General features: G+C 36.2%; 1 protein-coding gene across 3 annotated transcripts; it reads right to left on the bottom strand.

The window, feature by feature from the left end:
• Nucleotides 1-4,829: 4,829 nt before the first annotated feature.
• Nucleotides 4,830-10,109, bottom strand: LOC110730783. 3 transcript variants are annotated; one of them, XM_021910612.1, is made up of 6 exons: nucleotides 9,713-10,109; nucleotides 7,843-9,301; nucleotides 7,031-7,373; nucleotides 6,767-6,955; nucleotides 5,697-6,411; nucleotides 4,830-5,302 (listed from the first exon to the last, which is right to left on the bottom strand). In XM_021910612.1, exons 1-4 carry the CDS (start codon nucleotides 10,097-10,099, stop codon nucleotides 6,865-6,867), a joined length of 2,280 nt encoding a protein of 759 aa, XP_021766304.1. In that variant the 5' UTR covers nucleotides 10,100-10,109; the 3' UTR covers nucleotides 4,830-5,302; nucleotides 5,697-6,411; nucleotides 6,767-6,864. The 3 variants fall into 3 exon arrangements, with proteins under 3 accessions (XP_021766304.1, XP_021766310.1, XP_021766298.1); XM_021910618.1 differs by having other exon boundaries at nucleotides 6,238-6,411; XM_021910606.1 differs by having other exon boundaries at nucleotides 4,830-6,411.
• Nucleotides 10,110-10,465: the final 356 nt, after the last annotated feature.

Raw genomic sequence — 10,465 nt, 5'->3', positions numbered from 1 at the left:
ATAACAATATAGAGTTGTCTTTCTTTGGACACGCTTCTCAATGTATAATTTTAAACATTATGGAGTAACAATTTTCATTATATATAAAAGTTTATGTAGGTACACTTTGAGACACATAATATAGAAAATGGGTAGTTTTTTTTTTTGGAAACAAATGGAGTATTAAATATCGAGATAATTCATACAAACAGGTAATCTCGCTAAAATGTAACAAGGATAATAATGTTACATATTTAGGAAAATGGATTCATGTAAGCTTAACCGCGTCAGATTACTATAAATAATTGAGCATGTAGAAAGAAACAAAGTCAATGACTTTAACTAGAGACTAATTACACTTTCTAAGAAAAGAAAGACTGAAAGAAAGGGTAGTTAGTTGAGACAATTAGTTAATGAAGTATATATCCCTACAAAATATAATAAAGATGATAATTACTTAATTAGTGTAATAGGAGATAGCTTTATCTACTGAAACATGTAATCTTAGTCACTTGGTGGGGTACTTACGCATGTGTATTGCCACCTTAATAATCTTGATATTAATCATTGGACCTTTCTTAATTGTCTCCTTAATCTACGTACGCGTTTTTTTGTTCCATAACTTGCCCGGATTATGCCAAAGATTAAAGTTTGATGTTACATTATTACCGTGTGGCTGATTGGAGAGAGAAAGCTATAACTTTAGTGGGCGGAGCTAGAAGGGGACATGTGGGGACACTTGTCCCCCCATTTTCAAAAAAAAAATTTTAAAAAAAAAAAATTAAAGAAAAAAAATTAAAAAAAAAACTGAAGTGAGACAGAAAGAAGAAGAAAAGAAATTGCAAAACTAAACCCTAACTTTCACAATTCTCAATTTCTCTCTCTTCGAAGTTCGAAAGTTGGAGACTTAGAGTTCTCAGGCAGTCAGGCTCGTCGGCGGCACTTCGTTGGTTCGTTCGCGTCTTCTCCCGTCCAGTGGCGGTGTCGGGTGTCTTGCTGTCTTCGGTCTTCCGCCCTTTATTGGCTCCACCCCTGCTCCCGTCGCCGGTTCTGTTCACCCAAATCACCAGTTCGCGACTTGGAGTTCGACAGACGACAGTTCGTGTCGCCGGTGTGCGGTGTCGGTGTTGGTGGCGGGTGTCTTGCTGTCTTCGGTCTTCCGGTCTTCGCTAGACCCAATTCACCCAAATCAATGGAGGTATGTAAATCTGAATTTCAACTTATTACTTGTTTAATTGATGAAATTGTTGTATATATCAACTTATTACTTGTTAGTCTTTTTTAATTTCGATTGAGAATTATTGTGGATTTGACGATTTTGTCATTTGTGGGTATTGAAGACGAATTTCAACTTATTACTTGTTTAATTGATGAAATTGTTGTATATATCAACTTGTTTAATTTCGATTGAGAATGATTGTGGATTTGTCATTTGTTGATTTGTGGGTATTGAAGTTTTGAACTTTGAAGTATTGAACTTATTGAAAATTGAATTGTTTAATCTCTGAATTATTGGTATTTAATTTTTTTCCCCTGTTTTTGAGAATTTAAATTATTGAAATGTATAGTTGAATTAGAAATTTAGAAATTAGAATCTTAGGTTTTGTTATTATGTAATGATGTGGATTGTGGAAATTGATATATAATTTTCAATTTAATTAGGAAATGTCAAAAGATTCACCAAATTCAAACAAATCCAAGGCAACTAAACAACCCGATCTTCGACAATTCTTGTTTAAAAGAACGAAACTCAATAAAAATGGGTCCAACGAAAATGAGTCCAATACTTAGAGGAAGATTCGGTGTACGATTTTGTCCCCCAAGTTGAAAATCCTGGCTCCGCCACTGACTTTAGGCACTAATTTGTATCTAATATACATTTAAACTGAACTGAACCTATACCCGCCTGATAATAAGAAAGTAAACTGATAAAAATGTAATTGACCCAATCTAATAAAATTTGTTCTAAACATGAGATTTGTCTTATCCAAACTTGACCCGAACTTGAAGATCAACTGATCTGTATTAGATCCATACACGAGAATTATGTGATATGAACTTGACCAATATTCGAGACTTATACAATATGAACTTTGATTAGAACCCGTAGTAATTTGGTCAAAAGTTCATCCGAATCCAATATGTATTCAACCGAACTAAAGTTGAATCGAGCTCAAAATATAACGTCACAAGCTCATTCAAAACTTCCGGTCCAATATCAACTCAAGCCATACCATGAGTATCCCGAACTAAATACAGCCCATAACTAAATTGAATAGAACTTGAAACAATAATTTATCAAGTTTCACCCATATTGAAGTGCCTCGAACAGAGGTGGACCTATTAAGGGGCTCGGGTGGCACCGGCCCCGCCAAAAATTGATTTTTTTTATTTTTTTTTATTTTGGTAAAGGTAGAAATTTATAGATTAAATACAATTTTAATGCAATAAATAACATTAAATTAACTTTGTCTAGTGGTAATGCAATGAGTTTGAACTAAAAGTCTTAGGTTCAAGTCTTCATACAAGCATTTTTTTTATTTTTTTTATTTAGCATCCCTCCACACTAAATATTCTACATCCACCATTGGTCTCGAACCGAGCTAATTTGAACCAAATGAAAATACTGACCAAACATTAATCCAATTTCAAGATGACCCAACCCGTCCACAAGACCATAACGTATTTGAACCTGAATCAATAACCTAATTTGGCAGCTCTTAATCCCACTGCGTGAGCAAAAACTTGGACCGGAGGCTGCAAGCAAGGGGAATTCTGAGCAGGATTGGGTTATTTTAGTTCCAACATATTCTTCTGAAATTGGGCTGTACTCTTTAATCTAATTAAATGCAAAAATCTAACATTCATATTACTAATACGCTGGATATTAAGGCCCGTTACAAATGACCCATATTCATGTAGGCTTTTAAGTTGGGCTCCTTAACATAATACTCTTTTTTTTTCTTTTGATAAAGAGGACCCTGACGAGACTCAAGGGGAGGGTAAGGGAATCCCTACGTCCAAGTACCCTCACTTGGTAAGATTTGAACCCTAAATCTCTAGGATTAGAAGTAAGAACCTTACCAAGTGAGTCAAGACTTTATTGGTTCCAACTTGAGTTTGTTTGACTATAGAGATATTACAACTTTTGAGAATACATATACCGAGTACATTCCTTCGAATCTTATACTATGTATTCATGCATCATTTGTTTTATTCGACCATTCTTAAATAGATACGCCCTCCGTGATAATTGACACACTTGCGTATCATTTGGTTGCCCTTAATTCCAATAGGCACTCTAATTTCCCATAAATTTTCTTTTAGCTATGATATTTGGTTGACTTTAAAAACGTAAAAATGAAGGAAGTCACAATTCATGAGAATACAATTTCCCACAAACACATCGGAAGTTATTCACCCACCCCACCCTTGAACATTCACAATTTCTAGCATTAATAAGTATGTCAAGTTTAATTGTATCATTTATTATAGAACGGAAGGAGTACAAATTACAAAGTAAAGGTTACTCGCATAGTCTCTCATTATTGTTGATCATCAATAGACTACTTATACAATACCAACATAACATCCTAATAGGTGGAGGAAACCAGCAGACTTCCTAAACACCTTAAACTTCCTCCAGCAGACTTCCTAAACACCTTAAACTTTCTAACTAGTTCTATAAGTTGAACAAATGAGAGGCTTGAGAGCAAATCATAGAGTTAAGGCACTGGTGGCATGCATTTACTTAATTAGCAAGTACCAACTAGTACTCATCATTACTGAAACATCATAATGTAATGGTACACTTAGCTTAATTTCAAGCTAACCGCGGGAGGGACAACAAGAGATTCATGAAAATCTCCAACCCGTTCAATAACTAGGCCTACTTTAACTTACATACGATAGATCTGCATAGCTTTCATGTCGTGAGTGAGAGCTAAGGCATCACAACGAAACTTGTCATTGCAAATCCACTTGACTCATAACCTAATGAATACATGTAGCACATAACATGCTATGCAACATAATCAAATGAGCCTACAGCTATGCAAAAAAAAAAAAAAACAACAATTTTTGACATGTAGAGTGAGTACGTATGCATTACTCTACAATCGTCGTCTACGTACTCTAACTCCAATTGAAGCTTTGCGTTCTCTTCAAAGCTTCAATTTCAATTACATAATTTTTGGCGCACTTCCACAAAATGATTAGCTCAAAACACTTGATGAAAAAAATAAATGTCAATAAAGGGCTTGTGTTTTAATTATTTGTTGTTTATAAATAATTATTTTTCTACTTGAATCAAAATAAATATAGATAAAAAAACAAAGATCAGAGATAGAGAAACAACATATAAAAGGAGCTAAGCTAGTTTATGTGAAAAAAGAATAAAAATGAGCACAATACACATACAGCGTTGGAGTTGGTGACTGAACTGAGGAGCTGGTATTTCTCTTCCAAAGCAGCCCTCTTTTTATCTTTAGATGATGACATGATTATAACTCTAGATATGATCAATCGAACGAAGAACAATGAACAATCTATTTGTTTGTCTTTCTGTAGTGAGTAGCTGTTTGTATAGTATGTGTTTGGAAGTGATCAAACAAATAAAATGATGGATCTCTCTCTGTCTATATGGTTGCCCTGAGAAAGTAGGAAGGTAAGAGAGCCTTATATATAAATTCAGTCTCTTTTGTTGTTTTAATTATCTGCTGCTGCCGCTGCTGCTGCTGCATATCATGGGGTGGTAGACCACGTATATGTCATATATTTCTGTGCAAGTGCAACTACGTATTTTAAAACTAGACTACATACATTCATATATAGAATCGTTAAATAAGTACTCATACTTCGTAACTGTATATTGGATACAAATAAATAACACAAGCACAGAGTAATTTCTACAACAAAAGGCGATACTCTATTCTTATCCAAACACTCTTGGATGACTGGCAATATTCTCTATTATAATCCAGCAAAAGCATCAAGAGTTGCTAATCAGACTGGTGAAAGTTTGAAAATGCCTAAGACTTTAGAATCAATATATGAGCATTAGTTGCTAGAGCTAATGGCTTCCTGTGAAATTTGAAAGCTCCTTTAACTCTTCAAATGTAAAAGATTACGCCAGTGGAATCTGGCAATCGTTCCTAACTTAGCATTTAGCTGCTAAGATACTAAGGGTTGTTAAAAAATTACGTGTAAAATATCAGACATATATACAGCTATGATCCAAGAGTCTCTTAATGCATTTACGAGTGCGAGAAGTCTTCTTTCAGCTGATGAATGGAGGTAGCGGCGTACACTGCCCTTCAAAAATCTGCTGAACCACACAAGTGGTTAAGTATAACTTAGAGGAACGATAAAAAGCCTACTACCAAATTTTTATAGAAGAAAGGCAAACGGCAGACTGTTGTAATAAGATAAAAGTGATGAGTAAAGACGATGGCCATATCAAACATCTAAAAATTAAATAGATCATGTATGTACTCCCAAACTTTAATCAACAATTAACAGTGAAAAGGGGGTGTAAAAATAAAACTACATTGGAACAAGTACCAGAGATTCGAATATTGCTAATTTGCTACTCATTTAAGTTGTGGCTTAATATGCAAAGAACTCTACAGTCTAGAGTTATAATTTATATTGAATAAGGCTAATTGGTCAGGAATATTAACAGGGGGAGAAGGCCTGAGCGGAGAATGGGGATTTACCTGCTCGCAAACCAATAGCAAATCCTCTGCCAACTCTGTTCTCATATAAACATGGACTCTCCCTTCAATTTCTGTTGTAATCTTCTGGGCATAAGAACTGGGGGAGGAAAATAGGTTTTTTTTTTTTTTTAATTGTGTGAAATAGCTCAATTTAATTAACTATATCAATAACTAGGCATATAAAGAACTTTGCCTTCTTCCAGGCTACAAAAACTTCCAAGAGGAAAAGTCACATCTGGATCTACATGTTGCAAAGACGATACAGCCAATGATACACAGCTTTTACTGAAGACAACAAGCAACACCTCAAGATTCAGAATGGAAACTAATTTTACAATGATCATATCATGGATTCGTGATAGGAGATGTGTGAACTGTGAAATGTAACAACTACCATAGCAACAAACCAAAACCCAACCTGCAGCAGATTAACCAGAGTCCAACTCCCCATACGATACAACCTCTACCATTAAGAAAGAAGAACCAAAAAGCTTACAATGTAGAGAAACCAACTTCAAGGAACTAAAATTGAGATACAAACCTGGCCCATGTAGGCACAAACTTCTTGTTTGGTATTTTATCCACTTCGTCCTCTTCATCATCTGAGCACTGGTACGGTGATATATCATATGACTGGCGCACTGGTTCTATGAGTTAGCTTGTCATTTTGGTCAACATTAGGTGTTGAACTTTCGGCCACGTCAACTGCACCTACCTGTAAAGACCATCACAGCTTATAAAAAGGGAGATTTCACCACAAACCAAGGCGTCTGAAAGGCAGATGAGCCAAATATATATCTACATATATGCCCAAAAAATTATGCTAATGCAGTATGCATCCCCCTCTTTAGCTACAACAAAAAAAGCTTTAGCTACATTGCATTTCCCAATTTATTTCCTCATTTGCCTGTGAGGGAAGCAATTAGATATTCATTTGACCCTAATACATTATCTCACTTTCATGGACCATCACATTCCAAATCAACCCTATGCCACTGTACTGGTATTTAATGATGAGTGTGTCAAAACCAATTAAAACAGTTCACAGTGCAACAGAAAAATGATTTAACCTTTCCAATGGCAGATCCTGTAGACATCTTGTGATCATTTAAGGTTGAAAGTCCATCATCAGCTTCTCTTTTATCACTTCCAACAGCGACCAAATCATTCACTGCCTTCTCTGAATCTTCTGCTTCATGTCCTTTGTCAAGTTTTTCTGTTTTCTCATTAAAGTCCTTTCTCTGATGAGCTCCTCCTTCCTATAATGATAACAATATTTAAGCCAACAGTGACAGACAAATAATGCTTGAGACTATACAAGGACACGGCCAAACCTCTGGTGCACATCTTGAATCCTCCTTCCAAGCTTGAAGTTTATCCTCTGCTTGCTTGTGCTGTAACCTTGCTTATTCAATACGCTGTTTTTTCCTTTCCTTTTCTCTCTTTTCTTCTTCTTCTCTCTGTCTTTTCTTAGCTGCATTTTCAGCCTCCCTTTTCTTTCTTTGTTCCTCTTAAGTTTTCTTTTCAGTTCCATTTCCTTCATATTTTTTTGCTCCACTCTTGCTCGTTCAAGCTTCATTGCCTCTTTCTTCTGATTGCGTTCATTTTCTCTTATTTCAGCAGCACATTTGGCAACTTCAGAAGCTTGAAGAGCCTTAACTTTTACATCTCTCTTTTCTGCACATCAATACAAAGAGATCCATGTATGAGCTTTGAAAATAGCAAATAACCTATGTCAGAATGTTAACAGTTCAATATACTATTTAGAACTTAGATCCCTATAGCAAATAAATGCATAAGGCATAACAGAATGCTTCATAGTAGCACCTAACTCCCTGATTGCAAAATCAGCTGCAAGATAAAAGACCAGAACTAATCGCCTCGAAAGTAAATACTTTCAGAAGGATAAAGGGGTACATACTTTGGCACTAACATATGGACAAGAAGTTTTAACTTCTAAGCCATTAAAAAACAAGGATAGGGAAGATGAAATGAAGACAGATAGAGATAAATACCATAAACTGTCATATGAGCTTGCTAGTAGTATCTAATTACCAGTGGGTATGCAACAAGAATAAGTACACCGTACATTACTACATTGAACTCCTTTAAATCAACACTTAAAAATAAAGTGTAGTTGTCTTACCTGGAAGAGCAGCAGCTGCTTGTTTTTGTTGAACAAGTGGCAGAATGGATTTTATGTTAGAGATAATATTATTGCGCTTCTGTTCCTTCTCTGACAAACTTTGTCCTTTGCTTCTTAAACTTGATTTACCTGATAATTTTGGTTTGCTGAACCTGCTACTGTGTGGTTTTGATTGCTTCTTGCTGCTGTAAGCACCAACTGATAAACCATTGTTCTCCTTCCCAAACCTTGTCTGCATGCTTCTTTTCTGACCCATGCTACTTTTCTTGCTGTCATTATGTGTTTCAAAAGTGCTGATTTCTGTGCATACAGATCCTTGACTACGCCTCTTGTCTGCATCATCTGGAGCAAGAAAGTTTTCATTCTGCAAAGCTATATCACAAGATGACTCCTTGTAGCCACCACTTCTTGTAATTGGATCAGTTCTCTTGACATCCGTGCTCACAGATTCTAAACAATCACTCTCATCCGCATGATCTGGAGCCAGAGAACTAGTTGACTGCAAAGTAATATCAAACAGTGGTTCAATGTTGGTGCTATTTTTCATATTTGATGAGGTCTTTTCCACACCAGTGTCAACAGCATCATTCACTTCCTCGCCACTTTCAGGATCCTCCTGAATGGGGAAGCAAGTAAGCTCCAGATTACTGCTACCTAGCTTATCTGAACTAGCAGATTTTGATGTAGCACCTTCAAAGCGCTTCCCAACTGGAGACAGAAAAGGTTTCTTGATTTCCCACCCATGCCTACCAGGAAAAGAAAAGAGATCGGAATGAGACTTCCCAAGAAAAGCACTTCCACTGGGAAGCAGATTACTTGGTAGGTCAATGTTCTCCAGCAACCCAATAGGTACTGAAGAGTAGATACCTGGTACTAAGTACATTTTGCATCCAGTAGGAAAGGGAGATACAGGGGTACCAAAAGTTGCAGATTTGCAAATTATCTCAGAATAGCTGTTCCTATCCACTTTGTAATCCAGAACAGGAGCTTCTTCATGGGCAAATTTATCTCTGGAACTTTGTGCATCAACTGTGTTCTCATCTATAACAAAACGATCAAACTCTGGTATAGTTTGATCGACTTCAGCCACTTTCATAAACTCCGGTATAGTTTGATCCACTTTAGCCACGTTCATACACTCCATTAGTGGAGAACCAATAGATAACTTAAATTCATGCACTCTTTGATGAGAATTTCTATGATCCACTGCCATTTTCGTATCCATCAACTTTAATAGAGTGTCATTATCAACAAGATCTTGATCATTCACCAAACCACGAGACAACCTTCCACTGCAAGTTGCAGCACTTAATGCATTTGTTTTCACTTTTCCATCCCAAGTCAAAAATTCTGATGGCTCTGCAATAGTACTTCGATTCACATTTGAACCATCAGATTTTGAAAGTTTTTGGTGTTCATGTATGGAGGATGGATCAATTCTCCCTAAGCTAGCTTTATCCTGCCAGATAAACATTGAGAGATTAATCTACAAGGTAAAATAACATTAGACAAAATGTCAACTCTATTGTAGTGATAGAGGTAATTTACTATATACTCCATTCTAAATTATTTATCCCTCTTAAGTAGCTGAGCTTTCTCATCTTATTTAACGCTTGAAATATCAATGCATCACTATAGAATAACAGTGCAATAGTATTTGTTAAATTTAAAAATCAATACAATAACTATCTACTTTATAAGTGTACATACTTATGAGAAATGTATTTTGGGATGAGTGTATTAAATACAACCAGAATCGGGGTAAAAAAAGAAAAGAAATGCATGGAACATGCTACATGTCAAACATGTTGTGATGAAGTACTATCTCACATTAGAAGGTTAACAATAGATAGCATGGGTGAAGCAGTACCTTTCCACACCCCACCTGAGGAGTCAACACTTGTTCCTTACTCAGTAAAGAAGGGACACTCTGATCAATCACCTTGATAAAAATAGCACAATCTGATAAAGCGGCGCCTGAATTATGAGAAATTGACAGTTCCTGAGGCATAGGACAGATGTTTTCTTTCTCACCCCAAACAGATATATTGGATATACTTTCACTGATAGCTTTGTAGGAACTTGTCCTCAAAGTTGGGCTGGAAGATTTGTTGGGGTTCTGATATTCGATTTTCCTTTGCTTAAAACATGGCCAAGAACTATCCAATTCTACCTCATTTGCCTCACTAACTGATGAATGTGTAACAGGACCGTCTGAGGCATCATCACTTTTCTCCTTGTGTGTAGAATTTTCCATTACTGCTTCTTCCTTGGAGCAAATATGATGATCAAATCCTGTAGCTTGTGCCAAAAAGCCACCCCAAGCATCAACACTACCCTCTTTGTTTGAGTAATGAGTAATTTCCAATTGCTACTTCTTCATTGGATCGAATTTCAGTAGGTCCTGCAGAAGGCTCCTCCAATTCAAGAGATCTTTTCAAATCAAATTGTGCATCATATCTACATATTATTCCATCATGAAAAGAACCAACATCATTCTCCATCCCTAAACGGCTTTTAGTACTTGCTTTTGCACAATTCCGAAGCTCCAATGCCTTTTGACGGGACCTGGATCTCTGTATTCTTGCAAGAGATTGCTCAGGTTTACATACATTTGAGAACC

The sequence above is a fragment of the Chenopodium quinoa genome, unplaced genomic scaffold (genome assembly GCF_001683475.1).
Source record: "Chenopodium quinoa cultivar QQ74 unplaced genomic scaffold, ASM168347v1, whole genome shotgun sequence".
Lineage (NCBI taxonomy): Eukaryota > Viridiplantae > Streptophyta > Magnoliopsida > Caryophyllales > Amaranthaceae > Chenopodium > Chenopodium quinoa.
This window is presented reverse-complemented; position numbering and strand designations above follow the sequence as displayed.